The sequence below is a fragment of the Papio anubis genome, chromosome 12 (genome assembly GCF_008728515.1).
Source record: "Papio anubis isolate 15944 chromosome 12, Panubis1.0, whole genome shotgun sequence".
NCBI lineage: Eukaryota > Metazoa > Chordata > Mammalia > Primates > Cercopithecidae > Papio > Papio anubis.
The window spans coordinates 120036782-120056416 of record NC_044987.1 but is presented as its reverse complement, the minus strand read 5'-3'; the positions used below and the strand labels follow the sequence as shown (position 1 = coordinate 120056416).

The 19635-nt window shown below is 50.7% G+C and overlaps 1 protein-coding gene across 8 annotated transcripts in view; it reads left to right on the top strand.

Moving 5' to 3' along the window:
* SHANK2 (SH3 and multiple ankyrin repeat domains 2) overlaps positions 1 to 19635 on the top strand; it is a 661289-nt gene that overhangs the window by 228082 nt on the left and 413572 nt on the right. For all 8 annotated transcript variants that reach the window (XM_031653797.1, XM_031653801.1, XM_031653800.1 and 5 more), the window contains exon 11: positions 4374 to 4440. In XM_031653797.1, coding sequence (XP_031509657.1) covers positions 4374 to 4440 — 67 coding nt within the window. The remainder of the gene's footprint in view (positions 1 to 4373; positions 4441 to 19635) is intronic.

Here is a 19635-nt window from a genome sequence, read left to right as displayed (position 1 = left end):
TTCGCTACTATGTACACCTGCAGCCACAGAGACAGACCCCACACTCTGCCTTCCTCATGTCACCCAGACCAGCAGCCTGACAACAGCTGGACAACACTGAGCAATGCCGAGACATCACATAAGGGCCAGTTCCCTCTTCCTTCTCCCAGAAGGCTTTTCCTGGAAACCTGTGATAAGCCAAGCATAGGGCAGGCAGTGCCAGAGGACAGGCAGGAAGCTGCTTTCTGCCAAGAGGATTTTCTAGGCCTTGAAATCATCAAGGGGAGAAACAGTCAGGCAATTATCACAAGTAAACGTTTGCATTGTTCTCATTTGCATTTTGAGCTGAGTCCTTTAGACCAGCAGGGAGGTGCCTGGGCTTAAGCTCCTAGGGCTTTTCCTTGGAAGGAGAATCCCGGAATCACTAGGGGATGGTCCACGTGTGTGTTACTTCAGCAGCTGTCCTAGGTGTGCGTTCAAGTGCAGACGTGGCTGTGCACTTGTGTGTATCTGACTGTGCATTTTTGTGGGGCACTGGGTGACCTGGGGAGTGGGTTACCTTTACAATGAGCAGTCTGCAGTGTTCGAAGATGTAGTCAGTCATCATTTTTCTAACCATAGCAACCTTTTTTTTTTTTTTTTTTTTTTTTTAAGACCGAGTCTCGCTCTGTCACCAAGCTGGAGTACAGTGGCACGATCTTGGCTTACTGCAGTCTCCACTTACCAGGTTCAAGTGATTCTCCTGCCTTAGCTTCCAGAATGGCTGGAACTACAGGTGCATGCCACCACATCCAGCTAATGTTTGTATTTTTAATAGAGACGGAGTTTCACCATGTTGGCCAGGATGGTCTCTGTCTCTTGACCGGTGATCTGCCTGCCTCAGCCTCCCGAAGTGCTAGTATTATGGACGTAAGCCACAGAGCCTGGCCCATAGCAAACTCTTTTAGGGTTGATTGGCCACGTGCCAGGCACTGCTCTAAACCTTTACTTGTGAGATCTCAATAAGTCCACACACCAAACTCATTTCACAGGTGAGAAAACCTAGGTTTGTGGATTACACGTAATGCCCAGTGTCACATAGTACAAGTCTGGATTTACACCCAGGCAGCCCGGGCCAGAGCCCATGCCCTCCACCTCTGTGGCAGCATCCCTCTGCCAGTCCGCCAGTTTCACCTCAGGCATTCGGCAAGGGCTGGTCTATAGGAATGCGGGAGAGATGCCTGGGCCTTGTGGGCAGAGAGGCCTCGGGCCATCCTGGAGCCAGCACAACCATCAAGGCCCTGGAGAAGGAAATGTCTGGCTCAGCCTGAGCAGGCCAGGGCATGGGTCCACATTGCTTAAGTTGAGTTCCCAAAGCTGAGCTGGAGGTGTGTTGTAGGAAGAGGTGGTCTCCCTTTGGGAGGAGGGCACCTCGGCTTCTATCTCTCTGAATGTGGCCTGGAGACATGCTTATCTCTAAAGCCACCTTTTCTACCTTTGTGCCCAAGGGAAACCACCACTCAGGAAGCTTCCCCCACATTCTCCCACTGCTATGAAGAAATACCTGAGACTGGGGGAAAAGAGGTTTAATTGATGCACAGTCCCGCATGGCTGGGGAGCCCTCAGGAATCTTACAGTCGTGACATAAGGCACCTCTTCACAGGGTGGCAGGAGAATGAGTGTCAGCAGGGGAAATGCCAGATACTTATAAAACCATCAGATCTCATGAGAACTCCCTCACTATCACAAGAACAGCATGGGGGAAACAGCCCCCGTGATTTAATTACCTCCCACCGGGTCCCTCCCTCAACACATGGGATTATGGGGATTATGGGGACTCAAGATGAGATTTGGGTGGGGACACAGCTGAACTATCTCACCCCGCAACTCTGCCCTGTGGTCCTGCCACAAGACTTTGGGCAGAGACCATCTAACTCTTGAAACCAAGGGGTGGATCTGATGATCTCTGAATTTCTTTCAGGGTTGTTTTGCCTTCTTCTTGAAGAGTGACATACATTTGTGACCAAATAGCTCTATCACCCTCTTCTGTCAAATCCAAAACGTCCGACAGTCTTCTTTAATTTGTTTTATCTCCGTCCCCTTCTGTTCAAACTGGCAGTGTTCCTGCTCTTATAATCTCATACATTATCAAGTGATGTTCCAGCCATACCCTTGGTGTTCGTTTTGTTGCAATGTGGATAGGCTTTTTCATTTTTTGCCATATGGATAGACTAAGAATCTTCCAAATCTTCCAGCTCTGGTTCCTTTTTGCTTCACAATTCCTTCTTTGATTCATCTCTCTCCTTTTGCATTTTACTATAAGCAGTCAGGAGGATCCAGCTGCTCCTTCGACACTTTGCTTAGAAATCTCCTCAGCTAAATATCTGATTTTATCGCTCACAAACTCTACCTTCCACAAAAATACTAGAACAGTTGAGCCAAGTGCTTTGCCACTTTAGAACAAGCATCACTTTTCCTCCAGTTTCCAGTAACGTGTTCTTCATCTCCATCTGATATCTCAGCAGAATCATTCTAACATTCATATTTCTAGCATGCACCTCAAAACTCTTCCAGCCTGTAATCATTACCCTGTTCCAAAGCAATTCCATAATATTTTTAGATATTTGGGTTTTTTTCACCAACACCATATTTATTAAAAAAAAATATATATATATATATATATGTGTGTGTGTGTGTGTGTGTGTGTATTTGGCCAGGCACAGTGGCTCATGCCTGTAATCTCAGCACTTTGGGAGGCAGGCCGATCACTTGAGGCCAAGAGTTTAAGACCATCCTGGCCAACATGGCAAAACCCTGTCTCTACAAAAAAAAAAAAAAAAAAAGGAAAAAATATATATGTTAATTAGCCAGACATGGTGGCACATGCCTGTAATTCCAGATACTCGAGAGGCTGAGGCACAAGAATCACTTGAGCCTGGGAGGCAGAGGTTGCAGTGAGCCAAGATCACACCACTGCACTCCAGCCTGGAGGACAGAGCAAGACCCTGCCTAAAAAAAAAAAAAAAAAAGTGTGTGTGTGTGTATATATGTATATTATGAGACATTTCAGAATAGACTGCTGCTGCCAACAGCCAATAATTCTAAATAAAGTCCTAACTTATTCCACAAATTTGAGCTTTAAAAATATTCTTTAGGAAAAACAAAAACAGGAGAGTGAAGACTTTCTGAGGAATATGACCTAAATGAAAGGTCCTTTGAGGCCTGCAGATGCCCTAAGTAAGGAAGAAAAAAACACAAAACCAAAAATCTCCCACCCTACCTTACCAGATCACCTCATACACACAAGAAGAAAGGTTGATTTAAATTAAACAAATGAAGTAAGCCCATGTTGGGAAGACGTTATAAATATTTGTTACAGCCACACCCCACTCCTGACACTAAAGTTTGCATTTGTTTATAATTTATTGTAAAGAATTGGCTCACAGGTTGGCCAATTTGAAATCAGTAGATAAAGCTGGAAACTCAGGCAGGAGTTGATGCCTCAGTCTTGAGGAGAAACTTCTTCTGTAGGAAACCTCGATTTCGGCTCCTAAGGCCTCCAGCTGATTGGATAAGGTCCACTTAACGTTATGACTTGACATCAGCATGTTGTAGATGTAAGTGTATTTCTGCAGGCTGGCATCTGAATGCCTGGCTCTTTTGTGGGTTGTGTGCATTGGTCCTGAGCCCAGTGTCTCTCCTTCTGAGGCACTGTGTGCCTTGCCCGTGTGGGCTCTGGTGCTGGCCTTCCTTCCAGGTCTCCATGGCCATCCTAGGAGACTTGGCTTTACCTGCCTGGCTGCTCTCCCGTATCAAAGATCATGCATCTTTAGGCAACAGATCTGTAGGGCCTGAGTTGGAACAATTTCCTGTAGGTGATGGTTTTGGTGCCACCCATTTGGCTGTGCATCTATCTGTGGGTAGAATTTTTCCCACAGAACTGAAATCCGATGAGTTTTAAATGCTTTCTTTGAGGTTTCCCCCTCTCTCCAGTTATGTAGATTGGCATGCCTCTAATCGGATAAACAGGACTCCGGGGTGTGAGAGCTGGAACTAATCAAGCCCCGTGGGAACACTAGATGTAGTCAATGGGGAGATTTCCAGACGCAGGCCTGGTTGAATCCTCAGCTGCTGTGTGGGTGATTTGCCCCACATGCCTTCTGGACAGAGGCCCCCACTCATATAGGTTGTAGAGCAATGACAACCTTACCATCATAGAACAGCCAGCTGCTTTGAGAGAAGCAAGTGTAGTGGTTGGCAAGTTCAGAGGATGAGTGTTGACGGATATTGCGGCTGCAATTTTAAGAGCTGTGATTGGACTCCTTTTGCTGTCAGACCTTCAGTGATGTAATAGTGTATGAAGAAATCATTGTTCTGCAGGTGACACTTAACTTAATGTGATTTTCACTTTGCAGGTGGCCATAATAGCAGGCAACTTTGAGCTGGCAGAATACATCAAGAACCACAAGGAAACAGACATCGGTGAGTAGGCACGTGGAGAGACTGGTGGGATTTGGTTTAGAGATGCTGTGAGGGGTCCCTCACCAGCTTTTTAAAATGCCCCTAAGATTGGTTTAGAGCCTGCTTTTAGCAAAACTTCACGTAGTATTAGCCCATATTCTGTCTCTGGTCTTAACTTTTTTAACTTATGGTGGGGATGGGGCTAAGGAAGACCTTAGAGGTTAGGCCGTCTGAAACGTGCTTCTCTAGAAGGATGATGTTCTAGTCTATTCTGACAGTCCCCATTGCAAGGTTTCTTTCCATGTGAACATCATTGATGTAGTAAAATGGGGAGAGGAACAGGAAGTGTGGAGTTCATGCTAAGGTTGGCTCTGGGATTCCCTCTCTGATGTATGTGTCTGGTTTTCCCAATTAATGACAAAAATTGATACATGTCGTTATGCATTTGTCCAAACTGGTAGAATGTACAAGCCCAAGAGTGAGGCCTGATGTAAACTGTGGACTTCGAGTGACACTGTAGGCTCTCAGTTGTAACAAATGGCCCACTCCAGGGGGGTGTTGATGACTGGGGAGACCGCACGTGAGGGGCAGGGGCTCTCTGGGTAAGCTGTATTCCTTCTGCTTGGTTTTACTGTGAACCTAAAACTGCTCTAAAAATATGACATCTTTTTTAAAAATCTGAAAAGAAAAGAAATCAAACTGGAGAATGTGCTAAGCATCAAGCAATGGATGTAGGGCAACGGCTCTTGATTGCTGAAACCAATTAATTTGCAGCTGATTTAGATGTGTTTATTGGAAGGTGCCGTAACATCCACACTTCTATTTAGGCAAAGAGCTGGCGACCCGATGAGGGTGGAGAGAGCCAGTGGCATCCTCTCGACTCCCCTCGGTTGCCTCCGCTTCACTTCCTCCGCAGTTGTGCTGATGGCCGTTCCCCTTTTTAGTACCCCTTGTGCCAACCAGGAGGACAGTCTCTGGGGCTCCTCCTCTCTCCCATCGCCCTGCCATTGGCTGGGCCCAGTCTTGCAACTTGGACGAGCCCACTGGCCTGTTTCCTCCAGCCCCGCGCTTCCACAGGACCTGCAGCGGGGAGCAGTCCCATTGGACCGGCAGTGGTGAGCTTTCGAAGATGGCATCACCCCATCAAAGGGGTCCGGGGGGTGCTCCTGGGTGTCGTTTATTGCCTGTGCCCCTCAGCTCATTTTTGGCATCAGGGAAAGCAGAACTGTGTGTTTGGCTGTCGAGGCTTTACCGTGTGGCATGTGTGCCCTGCGTCGACCACGGCCGGTACCTACCCCACCTTGGAGAACTGCATGAGGATGCAGAGCCAGATGCACGGCTTGCATCATCAAGTACCTGTGCAGAGCCTCGGGGCCTCCCAAAGGCTGCGCCTGACACTGACGCGCACGTCCCTCCTGTGAGCCAGGGCAAATCACTTCATTGCTCTGAGATCCAGGGTTCTGCCAGGGCTGCCTCAGCACCTCTATGAACGCATTATAGAGATTGATGAGTTAATGTCTGCAAAGTGATTTAGAAAATGAGCTCTCAGAATGCCAGAGACCATCTCCCTGCTACCTCCCTAATATGAAAACGCAACACACAGAATGGCTTTGGTTTGAGAGCTAAAAATATCGGCTGCTGTGAAGGGAGTGGGACTGTCTTGACCAGGGGCACACAGTGAAGAAGGGAGGTGAGGGAGCCTGAGCACAGGTCCCACCCACGACTGCAGGCGTTGTTGCTGGCAGCTCCACGGATCCTGAGTTGTCTGGGATGGTGACAACCTCATTGGGCTACCCTCACTGGGGCCTACACGGCAAAGAGGAAGGTGTGAAGTGGCTTCCTTATCCCAGCTCTCCACATGGAGCTGGGAGATACCGGGGCTGCCACCCCTGCCCCTAAGCGTTGCCCCATGGAGTCACAGCCACCCTTCCTCCCTTCTGACAAAACTCTCCTACTCAAAAACAGGATGGGCCGGGCACAGTTTCTCACGCCTGTAATCCCAGCACTTTGGGAGGCCGAGACGGGTGGATCAAACTCCTGAGGTCAGGAGTTTGAGACCAGCCTGGCCAACATGGTGAAACCCTGTCTCTACTAAAAGTACAAAAATTAGCTGGGCATGGTGGCAGGCACCTGTAATCCCAGCTACTCGGGAGGCAGAGGCAGGAGAATCGCTTGAATCCGGGAGGTGGAGGTTGCAGTGAGGCAAGATTGCGCCATTACACTCCAGCCTGGGCAACAAGAGCTAAACTCAGTCTCAAAAACAAAACAAACAAACAAAAAACCAGGATGACTTTCCAAGTCCGTTGAAGCACTGAGTTGATTTCACAACCCAGCGTGGGAGACATTTGTTGTCTTTTCAGTTTTTAGATATAATTATTATTAATATCTTCCCTATTTATGATGCAGACACCTCTTTACAAACAGAGGGGTTTTCATTATTATAAAAGGAACGCCCATTTGTTGGGCGAATACATTTTAATTACCCTTTTCCTGTTCTGATCAATTATTTATTAGCTGTAAACAGCACCCCCCTATTGAGAAAGGGGGGGATCCTCACTACAGGCTCACGTGGCTAACATATTTTGAAATGCCAGGATCGAGGTTTGAGTCTCTCATGTCTGTATGTTTGTAAACTACCCCAGTTCTGCAGGAAAGAAGCAGGACTGGCTTTTACAATCAGCTTACGCAGGGAGTCACTGTCTGTCGTTCCCTGCTCTTTGAGCTTTCCCAGGGCCCCAAAGGGAAAGGATAGTTTAAAAAATCTGTACTTGCTCACGGGGTTCCTTGTGCATCTACAAAGAAGAATAAGAAGAGGAAAAAACCTCTTATTTCATCTGAGTCGTCTAAGGGTTTGTGATTATGAACTAGCAAACTGGCATCAACGCAAACTGTGCCATTTAAATCATTGCGTTGAAAGTTTCCCAGAGAGAGAGATGAAGGGTGTGGAGGCTGTGAGTCCTTTAGGAACCTGACGCCTCTCAATGTGTTGATTGATCCAAGCACAGTGAATCTGTTGTAAAATCCTGAACTAATGCCTTCTTAACTAAACCTGTAGGTTGGAACCCAGTGGCTTCTCCCCTCCCGTGTGGTCACCCCCTCTTTGCATCGCCCCTATGGTGGGGCCAGGTGCTGGGTATGTGGTGGGGAGGGTCTCGTGCGCTCTTCCCCACTAGCTTGCGTGTTTTTTGCCTACATGGGTCTTGCTAACTCCTGCATATGGGTCTTTGCTCATTGTTTGAGAAAGCTGCCCTACTTCTGGGTGAATGAATGAATAACCACAGTGAAAACAGTTAGCGCTTACCAAGTACTACAGGCCAGCACTTCACGTACAGCATCACAACCATGTAAGCCTCCACGTCCAGATGCAGTTGTGATCTCCATGTGAAGAAGAGCCTAAGCAACATGGCACTGGGGGTGGGGCTCCCCGGAAGCTGACCTTGAGATGAGGATTTGAGGGTAAGCTGTTTATTGTGGAGGTGATATAGGAAGCACCAGCAGGGACTTAGGGAAGGAAGTCAGGGAAGGGCAGGGCGGCAGCCATACACATGTGTTCACAAGCAGTTGACTCTGTGGGCCCCTGAGGCTCAGGCCCCTGGGGTCCTCTGGGAACCTGCAGAGGGTGTGCCTGGGCATTATGAAGCAGTTCATGTATTTACCCACCAGTTCCAGCTCCTATGCGTGCTCCCTCTGGGTACCAAGACCTTCATCAGGGAATTGGGGAATTGCAAAGGACTGTGGGGGTAAGCAGTGCACATACCCGGGAACAGTGAGTGCCAAGGGGATGCAGGCAGGGCACCAAGGGCATCTTACATTCAGGACTTTTCCAAAGCCACATGCTGGAGGAATTGGGCAAACCAGATTTCAACCCCACGTCCATCTGATGCTGAAGTACTTACCTTGAGAACCTGTCCTTTCAACCACCACACCCTGCTGCCTCCCTGGTGAAGCTGAGAGAAACCTTGCACCATGCAAGAGCTGTAGGCGTCAGTGTGGACTGGGACGAGGCAGGCTCAGGAGGCTTTACACAGGCTGGGCCTAGAACCAGAGCTGGGAAGCTGGGCGGAGGGAAGAGGAGGCTTCCTGGGCCACAGACCACCAACAGGGTGGTCCCCCCATAGTAAGAGGGGTCTCTCCTCTCTGCTTCCTCATCCAGGCTCCCTCGCTCTGGGATGACTAGAGCTAAGCATTTGTCAGCTCCCAGCCAGCTCCCCAGTTGTGCTTAGAAGGCGGGGGTGGGGCTGGAGGAGGATGATGCTGAGACCGCATGGGGCAGAGCCGGGCAGCTGGAGAGAGTTGTCTGAGAATGGATGGAATGATGGACTGAGGTCCCGGCCTCGTGGCTGTGCTGCCTGGCAGCCCCCGAGGGGAGCCTTTGCAGCTCACAGTGGTCTCTCACCAGGGCGGCTCAAGTTGCTCATCCTCTGAGCTTTCGAGAGAGGTCATGTTTTAGTCAGAACCGGTCCTGGCCACTCCTGTCCTCACCCGGTGCCCAGAGTAACTTCTCACCCACAGAATCAGTTGTTTTCTCTGCAAATCCTAGATTCCTCTCCTTCCACCTTCCACGTTAACATTTCAAAGAGGAATTTCTTCTGTGACATTTCTCACCCACCGTGAAATATTCAGTTGTCACTGGCAATGTTCCTTCCCAGAATGCTCTTAGCAGTGTCACGGTGAGGGTCCATCAGGGTCACCCAGGAGGCCTTCAGAGGGGAGATGCAGCCTGGCCCAATGCCCTGGGGGACGGAGACCGAGAGAGGGAGGGAGGAGGAGGACATGCTTTGGAGGCTGCAGAGTCACTTCCCTGGGATCACAGAACGAAAGAATTCCAACCGTGAGACCTTGGAGGCTGTCCACCCAGAGCACCAGCAGAAGGAACCAGCCCTGCCAACACATTGATTTTGGACTTCTGGCCTTCAGAACTATGAGATAGTAAATTCTGGTTGTTTTAAGCCACTCCGTTGGTGGTGGTTCCCACCAGCTGAGCGGGAAGAAATGGCTCCATTCTCTTTCGATCTGAAGAGGAGCCTGTGTGCACTGAGGATGACAGACTGCCTCTGCTAGAGGAGAAGCGTCCTTTCTCCCAGGCTGTACTTGCACATGTCAGGTACCTGAAATAGCAGGTCCTGAAGACACCTGCACTCTCACCAGCTCCAACTCCTACGTGGTCACCACCTTCCCGTGACAACTCTTTTTTTTTTTTTTTTTTTTTTTTTTTTTTTTTTTTTTTTTTTTTTTGAGGTGGAGTCTATCACCCTGTCACCCAGGCTAGAGTGCAGTTACGATCTCGGCTCACTGCAACCTCCGCCACCCGGGTTCAAGCGATTCTCCTGCCTCAGCCTCCCGAGTAGCTGGGATTACAGGTGTGTGCCACCACGCCTGGCTAATTTTTTGTTTTGTTTTGTTTGAGATGGAGTTTCGCTTCTATTGCCCTGGCTGGAGTACAAGAGTGTGATCTTGGCTCACCGTAACCTCCGCCTCCCAGGTTCAAGCAATTCTCCTGCCTCAGCCTCCCGAGTAGCTGAGATTACAGACATGTGCCACCACGCCTGGCTAATTTTGTATTTTTAGTAGAGATAGAGACGGGGTTTCTCCATGTTGGTCAGGCTGGTCTCGAACTCCCAACCTCAGGTGATCCGCCCGCCTCAGCCTCCCAAAGTACTGGGATTACAGCTGTGAGCCACCACTCCTGGATGCCATATATATATATATATATATATATAATTTTTTTTTTTTTTTTTTTTTTAAGTAGAGACAGGGTTTCACCATGTTGACCAGGATGGTCTCAGTCTCTTGACCTCGTGATCCATATGCCTCAACCTCCCAAAGTGCTGGGATTATAGGCATGAACTATATGCCTATAGAGAGGCCCTCTGGAATTGCGGTTTCAAATCCCTCTGGCGTTTCTCATGCTGGACGTCCCAGCACCAGCTCCTCCTTTGCTTCCCAGGGTCTGCCAGGCATTTCTCCTCATCCACATCTTTCGCATCCCTGCTCAGTACCCGGGGGCGGGCCGTGTACTTGGTTCCCGGGGCTGCCACAACAAATGACCACCAACGGAGTGACTTCAAACAACTGGAATTGACCGTCTCACTGTTTTGAAGGCCAGAAGTCCAAAATCAAGGTGTTGGCAGGGCTGGTTCCCTTTGCAGGCTCAGGGGAAGGATCCTTCCTTGCCTCTGAAGTTCCTGGGCTTCTGAATGCACCACCCCAGCCCCTGCCTCTGTCTTCATGTGGCTTCCCCTCTGCGGGTATCTCAGAGGTCCTACTCCACTCCCTTATGCAGACTCCAGTCTTTGAATTTAGAGTCCACCCTAAATCCAGGATGATCTCATCTTGAGATCCTTCAACTCATCACACCTGAAAAGACCCTGTTTCCAAATGAGGGTGCAGTTTAGGTCCCAGGGATTAGGACTTGGTCCCATCTTTTTGAGGACCACCATTCCACCCACTCTAGGGGACTCACATTGCTTCGTGACCTTTGTCTTCCCAGACTGTTACCTCTTCAAGGACAGGTGGTATCTGATTCTGCCGTCCCCACTGTGCTGGGTGCGTGGTGGGGCCTCAGGCAATGTGTGTTGGATGGACGGCTCCTGCCCCAGCTCTTGTTCACTCCAAGTCAGCCCTTCTCTCATCCTTGTTCGTTTGTTTTTGCTTTTTCTTTGTTTTTTCTTGTTTTTTTTTTTTGAGATGGCGTCTCCCTTTGTTGCCCAGACTGGAGTGCAGTGGAGTGGTTTCACTTCACTTCAACCTCCGCCTCCCGGATTCAAGCAATTCTGCGGCTTCAACCTCCTGAGTAGCTGGGAGCTGGGATTACAGGCACCTGCCACCACGCCCAGCTAATTTTTGTATTTTTAGTAGAGATGGGGTTTCACCATGTTGATCAGGCTGGTCTCGAACTCCTGACCTCCGGTGATCCACCTACCTCAGCCTCACCCAAAGTCCTGGAATTACAGGTGTGAACCACCACACTCGGCCCTACTGTCTGTTCTTGACATCAAACCTGCTTTCCGTGGTACCCGTTCTTGAGTGTAAAGGGTGGGACACATATTGGCAAATCAGTTGCTGGATTGAGTGTGTTTGCGAGAGGGCGATGTTTTATCTGACACGAACAGTTTCAGAGTCCAGGGGCAGCCGAGCTTAGAGGCACAGAGGAGAGGAGGCAGTCGGAGGAAGTGGGCTGTGCTGGGTTTGATGTCGTGAGTCCTCAAGCCAGGGATTTCTGGATTTCTGCGTTAGATTATGGGTGGCCACATGGCTTCCTGATTCTAGGTTCTGTGGCTTGGCTTCCTCCACCCTGTATCCTCCATAACTTCAAGGGTGCTGCTGTAGTCCTTCCTCAGGGCGAATCTTTTGTCCGTTCCTGGCCTCTTGGGTGGGTGGTGTCAGATGATCACTAGAGGACTCCAAGTTCTCTCTCTGCCATTTGTCTATCACTGTCAGCCTCAGGAATCATGGCATTTCTGCATTATGGTCTTCAGCAAGACTTGTCTTATGCAACTTAGGAGAAACATGGATAAAGAGAGACCTGTCCCTTAAACTTAAGGCTGTTGGCTCTTGCTTTGGCGTCAGGGCAAACCCTGGGTGCTCACAAGCAGAGCTCTCTCCTGTCGGGAAATGGAGGTGAGACTCACCTTTGCCTCTATGGGGTTGGGTCACCTTTCTCAATGTGGGTCTGGCGGAAGCAAATTCCTAGGTGGAGGTGGGTGTGGGGTGGATGTTGGTGCTTCAAAGTGGGTAAATTAAAAATACCGAACGTTTTTCTGACTTGCCACGTACAGCCTGGTCAGCGGGATGTTTTCCTTTAAAAAGTTCCTTTAAAGGATCAAATGGCCTCCCTGATGCTGAGGAGGGATCCTTTGTTTCTGAAACACAGAAGCCATCAGTGCCAGGAAGTCAGTACCTTCACGATGCTGGAATGTGGCTTTCAGGGAGAAGACAGCGAACCCTGCGAGGTGATGAATGGGTGCGCTGAGGTCTGTAGAATCCAGAAATGGATTCAAGTGTATCTCTTTAAAAGAGAGGGTTCAGCCTGCAGCGAAGCATTCTGTTCACAATCCAGCCAGCATGTATGTTGCTGTTGACTGATGCTGTGATGCTGTTTCCGTCCCCCTCCTCTTAAAAAAAAATATATTAAATGTGACCTCTGTTTGGTGATTTTATTTGCCAACTGGAAGAAAGTGGTGGTTTAAATGCAGACGCGAATACCAAAGTTAATCCTTGCTTGTCGTCCGGTGTTTAGCCGGCCGAGTAAATGAGCCCAGCAGGTTATAAAAGCTTTGCCATAGAGCCTTGACGATGGCTTCTGTAGGATGGAGATCCCAAACAGCAAGACTGTCCGGGTGCCCGGGAGCCCGCGTCCGAAACAGTCATGCACACATTAAGCATGTTGCCAGCTGATAAGCTTTGGACTGGGATAACCTATTTTTTACGGTCTTTGTTGTTTTTGCTTTTGCCCGGCTTTGTGGGGAGATGCACTGTCAGATGGATTAAATGACATGGGTTGTTCTTCCTCAACCGAACAAGGTTTGTTTTCATACATCTTGTCCTTCCGCAGCTATGGAGAGAGAAGCGAGTGGTTTTTGTATTTTAAAAGGAGGCACATTGAGCTGATGTGTGAGTTTGGGTGCCTGATTAGCCGACGAAGGAATACTTGGATACTGTTGCTAGGTTTCAAGACCGGGTGCCTGTATAATTATGCTTTAGATATGTATAGATGATGAATAGAGGGTCGTGTTTTCAAACAGATTGCTTAATGTAATATGTTAGGGGTGTGTGTGTGTGTGTGATTGTGTGTGTGAAAGTAAAATTCAGGCTGATTTTGAGCCATGATCCTTTAAAAATATACCTGTTTGCTAGATACTCCCTGCTGTGAAATAAAATAGATCTGATTTGAAAAATTTCAGTTTACCTGGCATTTTGACTGTGAAATGTGCTCCTTCCAATGAAACACAGATGATTATCTGCAGTAAACACAGTAGCCTTTGTGTTTGCAAGTAGAACCAGCAGCTCCCAAGGAAAAACCCCAAATCCTCACCTATTTCATTTCATTAGATCAGAGTAATCGGGGTCCCCGTTATTGAGTCCCCCTCCTGTGCATGTTAAGAATAAAGCCTCCCAAGGAAAGTCAAGATTGCATTTTTTTTTTACTTAGCATTCTGCAGCAGTCACACAGCTGTTGACCAGATTCCCATAGAATATTTTCAAAACAAACTGCTGGAGAAGGAGGACAGAAAACCCCCAACAGACACAGCAGATTCTAGGCATATGGGAGCAGTCGGCCGCCTCTGTGACCTGTCTGTTGGGACTGACCTGCGTCTTGTCTCGTCCCCGTTCGCGGGACCGAGTGAGCTGTGCGAGTGTGCGTGCGGTTTCCGGTCTGTGTGTGTGCGGTGCTGACTCCACACGCCCGGCTGCTGGTTTTATCCGGACACAACCAGCTCTGTTGTTTGTCTGCCACTCTGGAGTCTTGCATGGTGTCATTTTCATGTCTGCTGAAGGGGTTGGTCACGTGTGTGTTGCTGTGGTTCTGCTTTCTCCCGTGCGTATCTGTCTAGAAGTTTTGTTCCAGAAAGCAGAGTCGACTTGCGGGGATGGGATCCAAGGTGACCAGCTTTGTGTAAGGGCCACAGGTGGCCAGTGTGTTGGGTTGGGAGGGTATTTTTACATTTGGTCGATTTCCAGCACCGACGCCCGGGGAGTGTCCGCTGGCAGATCGGCCGTCTTGTGTGGCCTGCCCCGAATGCTGAGTACATGGTGCTCCTGGGGCAGTTGTGGTTTTTGTCCTGAGGGGATGCTGCAGTGACAGTGAGGCCAGGGCTTCTGCCCCGTGTGCGTCTCTGTGTGCCTTGTCTTCGTTCATGTTCGTTGCCATGTTCTGTCCACACCCCTGCCCCATGCCTCCTGTGTAGCCCCTTTACTCACTGGAGCCTGCCCCACGGCCTGTCCCCTCTTCAGCCAAATGGAGAACTGTTTGGGGGGACTGGGTGGAGGACATGGAGTCCCTGACCGCACTGATTCCTGCGCAGTGGACACGTGGCTGCTGGGAAGCCTGTCCCACTGCAGATCCCGCACGGTGCACACAGAGATCGACTCCTTCCGTCTTCTGGGTTGAACTGTTGCCCGAACCTGAGCTTCTCCCAGCTCTTGGCTCCCCGTTTCTGGGCAGTTAGGGCCCCTAGAGAAGAGCCTTTCCCACTCCATCCCCCGTGGAAGGGCAGAAGCTCAGAGAGTCTCCGTTGTGCCCTAGCCTGACCCTCACCACGCGTCCCTGCACGGTTCCCCTCCATACAGCGCTCCCGGGGCACTTACCGGAGACAACTTTGTTCCCTGGTTCCCAACCACACGAGACCCCAGCTTCTCTTAGAAGAAATGTTGTATAACATCTCCTTCGTTATCCTCAAATGAAACTCTTAGGTAACATACCCTGACAAGTGGAACTTAGAAATGACATCCGGCCGGGCGCGGTGGCTCATGCCTGTAATCCCAGCACTTTGGGAGGCTGGGGTGGGTGGATCGCCTGAGGTCAGGAGTTCGAGACCAGCCTGGCCAACATGGTGAAACCCCATCTCTACTAAAAATGCAAAAATTAGCCAGGTGTGGTGGCACATGCCTGTAATCCCAGTTACTCGGGAGGGTGAGGCAGGAGAATCACTTGAACCCGGGAGGCAGAGGTTGCAGTGAACCAAGATGGTGCCATTGCACTCCAGCCTGGGCAACAAGAGCGAGACTTCGTCTCAAAAGAAAAAGAAAGAAAAGAAAAGAAAAGATGCCCATCGTGTTCTACAAAACAGGAACACTGTTCTACAATGCAGGAACACTCGAGGGGGACCGGACACTGCAGGCAGGGAGGGGTCTGCCCCAGAAATCCCAGTGCAGTTTCAGTGGTCATTCCCTTCCCATCTGGTCACCATGAACCCCAGAGCTCCTCCAGCAGCTGGGAGGTGCTCGGCCATAGGTCGGGTGTGGTCTAAGGCAGGGCTGGCTTCCAAAATGGTCAACAGTTCTTAGGAAAGTTCCAAACCAAACAAAGCCCGTGCTGTTTTTCATTGCATTCCTGGAAAATTCAGGGAGTATTAAAGCAGTGCAGATCTGTGTTGTGCTTCTAAGTCACACGCAGGAGGTTGTGCAGATAAACAGGTTTTACATCTGTCTGAACGTTTGGTGGGTCACTCAACATCCCTAGGGGCCCGTTCCATGTCTTACAGGACTTTAGCCTGTCTGGCCCCTGCCCACCACGTGTGAGAAGCACCCCCTGCCCGAATTATTATCACGGCCCCGAGCCCTCTCTGGTGGGGTGGATGCCAGCCTGGTGGGAAATGCTACTCGGGCACTCACAGGGTTTGCCCTGGTGCACTGGCCTGAGCCAGGTGTGGGCTGGTACATTCGGCTCTCGCTCTCTGCGTCCATTCTCCCACAAAGTTCCTTCGTTGTCCCTGCGCGCCACCTGCCCCTGCTCCTGGCTCCCTGCAGAGCTCTGTTCCCACCCTTCTGAGACCGAGGACTCTGTGGCCCTGCAGGTTGGCCTCTGGTTCCTCAGCTCTGACTCCTGCAGAGGGCTGAAGACCACCAAGGTCACAACCAAGGCAGATCCTCCTTCCTGGCCTCCTGTTGTAAAGTGTCCCCTTCGTGCCCTGCCAGCGTCTACAGTGCCTTCTCCCCTTGCCTGGGCCTCCCCAGCCCCGCCCACCTTCCAGGGCACATGTCCTAGCCCAGGTGGAGGCCAGTTCTTGTTTCCACGTGGTCTCGCCCACCCCTTCTCTGTGCCTCCGGTGTGGGTCCAGGAGGGCGTTGAGTTGCACCCTGGAGGCTTTCCGGGGCCCCCTGGTTTTGCTCTGTCCTGCTCCACACCGTGGCATGCCCTCTCAGGTGGGCTCCTGGAGTCCTGGGTGGCCTCTGCCCCCTTTCCCGGCCTCCTTCGTTCTCTTGGTCTGGTCCTTCCTGCTCAGGTCAGGTTCTGGATTCTCCCTGCCCATGTCATTTCTCCAGATGGAGGCCCTGCACCAGGTCCAGGGATCAAGTGGACCAGGACTTTGTACCATAGCTGAGGAACTGGACTTCTGGCTGTTGGTTTCCTACAGATGGAGGACATTTATGTGATACCTGCCATAGGTATCAGGGTGGGAAGGCTGAGGTCAGCATTAGGGGATTGCTAAATCCCAATGGGGTGTAGAGTCAGGACGGCTTCCTGGAGGAGGAGGCAACTGCTGCCTCGATCTGAGCAGCAAAAATAGCTCCTGTGCCTTCAGCCCTTTCAGAGCCGGGCCTGGACTCAGTGCTCAATCCTAATGACAGCCCTGTTAGGGAGGTGCCTTCACTGCCCCTGTTTCGGCCCAGGAGGATGAGGATCCTGGAGCCCAGACACTTGACCTGGGTCCCCAGGGTGGGGACGTAGCTGGGGCTGGAACCAAGAGCCCTGACTCCAGAGCCACCCCTTCACTCCTGCCAAGGCTGCCCATAACACTGCTTCTTTCTGCCACCTTGATCTCTGGGACCCTGGCTCCTGCCCTCCCCTCCCGCAGGCTGCAGGCAAGCCCACCCTCCCCTCCACCTGCCTCCCGCCTGCCCTGCAGTGTGCTGTTCACTGGAGCTGTTTCCTCAGGACCTCCCCTCACTCCTGCAAAATCCATGCAGTTCTGCCCGCCTGGAGGATCAGGCCAGCTACTCGGCTCCCTGTGCTCACAGATGCTGGGCCAGCGTGGACAGATGGCACAGGGGTGGCCTCTCCTGTGGACATGAGGATAAGCCACTGCCACCTTTCAGCAAAGCCGTGGGGATCACTGTCCTCTCCCTGCACCGCCACCCCTCACCCCTGTGCTCTTGGATGATTTTGCAAGCAAGTTTTGCGGTCTGCCCTACATGACCTAAGCCTGTCTCTGCACAGGCTAGCCCAGCTGGCCCCTGCTCCTGTTCTGTGACCTATTAATGACAAGGTCACATCTCAGCCTGCAGTAGTGACCAGACACTGCCAAGGAAAGGAATCCTTGGCTGCTTCTGTCATGATCTTTTTCACTGGGCCATTTTATCAAGGAAAATCAATTTCTCCATCACCCTGAGATATATATTAAATCCCTGGCTTGTAGGCGATAGAGCTGGTTCCCAGCTCCTAGGCACAGGCACACCGCAGGGGCCTTTCTGCCTGCCTTCCACACTGCAGTGGACCCCCCTCCTGTCCCACCCCAGAGCTCATCAGGCCTGGAAACACTTGGTGGATGGGCCGAGCAGAGCCACCCGTTCTTCCCTCCTCACTTCCTTCTCCCTTGCTCATTCCTCCCCTTTCCCCACCCCCTCCCTCCTCCTCCTCCTCCATGCTATTTGTCTCACCTGCCAGCATCATGCCGGTGACTCATCCTTTAACCCTGGTCCTCAGTGTGTCCACTTGCGGGCTTGGGGAATTCACATTGATGTTTTCCTCTTCTCTAGCAAAGGTTCCCTTCCTGCAAGTGAATTAAAACAAAGGATCTAGACCGGTGTGGTGGCTCACACCTATAATCCCAGGACTTTGGGAGGCTGGGCTGGGAGGATCCCTTGAGGCCAGGAGTTTGAGACCAGCCTGGGCAACTTAGCAAGACCCTATCTCTACAAAAAAAAAATAATAATAATAATTAGCTGGGCGCAGGAGGCTGAGGTGGAATCATTGCTTGAAACCTGGGAGTTTGAGGCTGCAGTGAGCAGCCCTGGCTATGATGGTGCCACAGCACTGCAGCCTGGGCAACAGAGCAAAACCTGGTCTCTTAAAAGAAAATTAAAATTAAAGCCAAAGGATCTAGCGTACTCAAAAAGAGCTCTGGAATTCTAGAACTCTGTGCTCACCCATCCACCTGGGGAGAAAGATTATTGGGATCTACCCAGAAGAGGACAATCCAAGCCCCCTGGAGATTCCTATTATTATTATTATTACTATTATTTTGATAGAGACAGGGTCTCCCTGTATTGTCCAGGCTGGTCTTAAACTCACGAGCTCAAGCCGTCCTTCTACCTCAGTCTCCCAAAGTGCAGGAATCACAGATGTGAGACACTGTAACCAACCCCACTAGCCCCATTTTAAGATTTGTGTCTATCTTGTACCCCCGATTCACTCATCTGCTTCATGGTGAAGCTGTTGAAAGACTCTTGGCCAGGCAAGGTGGCTCACACCTGTAATCCCTGTACTTTGGGAGGCCGAAGCTAGAGGATTGCTTGAGCCCAGGAGCTCAAGACCAACCTGGGTAAGATGATGAGACTTCATCTCTACAAAAAATTTAGAAAATAAAATAATTAGCCAAGTGTGGTGGTGCATGCCTATAATCCCAACTACTTGGGAGGCTGAAATGGGAAGATGGCTTGAGCCTGGTAGTTCGAGGCTGCGATGAGCTATGACTGGGCCACTGTGCTCCAGCCTGGATGACAGATAGAGGTTCTGTTTCTATTAACAAAAAGAAAGACTCTCAAGGTGCTTCCAGAAGTAATTGTCTTTCGGGGTTGGGACGCACAAAAGTTGGTGACCCCAGGGAACCCAGACTCTGAATGTGAAAGGGTTCTGGGAATCTTGGGAACCCCCACTCAGTCTCATGACTCACAGACTCGGCCAGAAATCCCCCTTGGAGAGCCTGCACCTGGGCGACTGTGGCTGATGGCCCCGGGAGCTCCATCCTCTCAGGATGCCTATCCACAGGTGGCAGCCAGGACTCTGGCCCCTTCAGTCCTCCTCGTTCTGTGGAGGGAAGAATCTACACTTCAGTGGGGCAGGGGCTGTTGTAAGGGTACACAGACTGATGGGAGCAGACATCATGTCCCCCATCCCCAGCCCAGGGTCCCCCAATCCCAGCACAGGGGGCAAGCCCAGGGATGGGAGAGGGGTGGAGAAGAGTCTTGACTTCTGTGTTCCATGAGCACATGCCACCAGCCTCACGGGGCGGTCGTGCCTGCTTCCAGATGCTTGAATGGAAGTCTCAGAAGCTCTTGATCCCGAGTGGCTCCATCTGCCTCTCCGGCTTTCTCTTTTCCCAGCCTTTCCAGGCAGCTCACAGGTAGGAGCTGTCCCTGCCCCACCTTTCGGTCCTCTGTTTAGGGTGTTCCTTTTCTCAGTGCATCCCCATCCATCTCCCCAATTTTCTTCGAAGACTCTTCCAGCAGCCCCCCAAGCCTGGTCTCCTCCCTAGCCAACCACAGCCCTTCTTTTGACCAGGATGCCCAATTAATGCACTTCCCTTTTCACATTCAGAGTCATGGCTGGCTTCA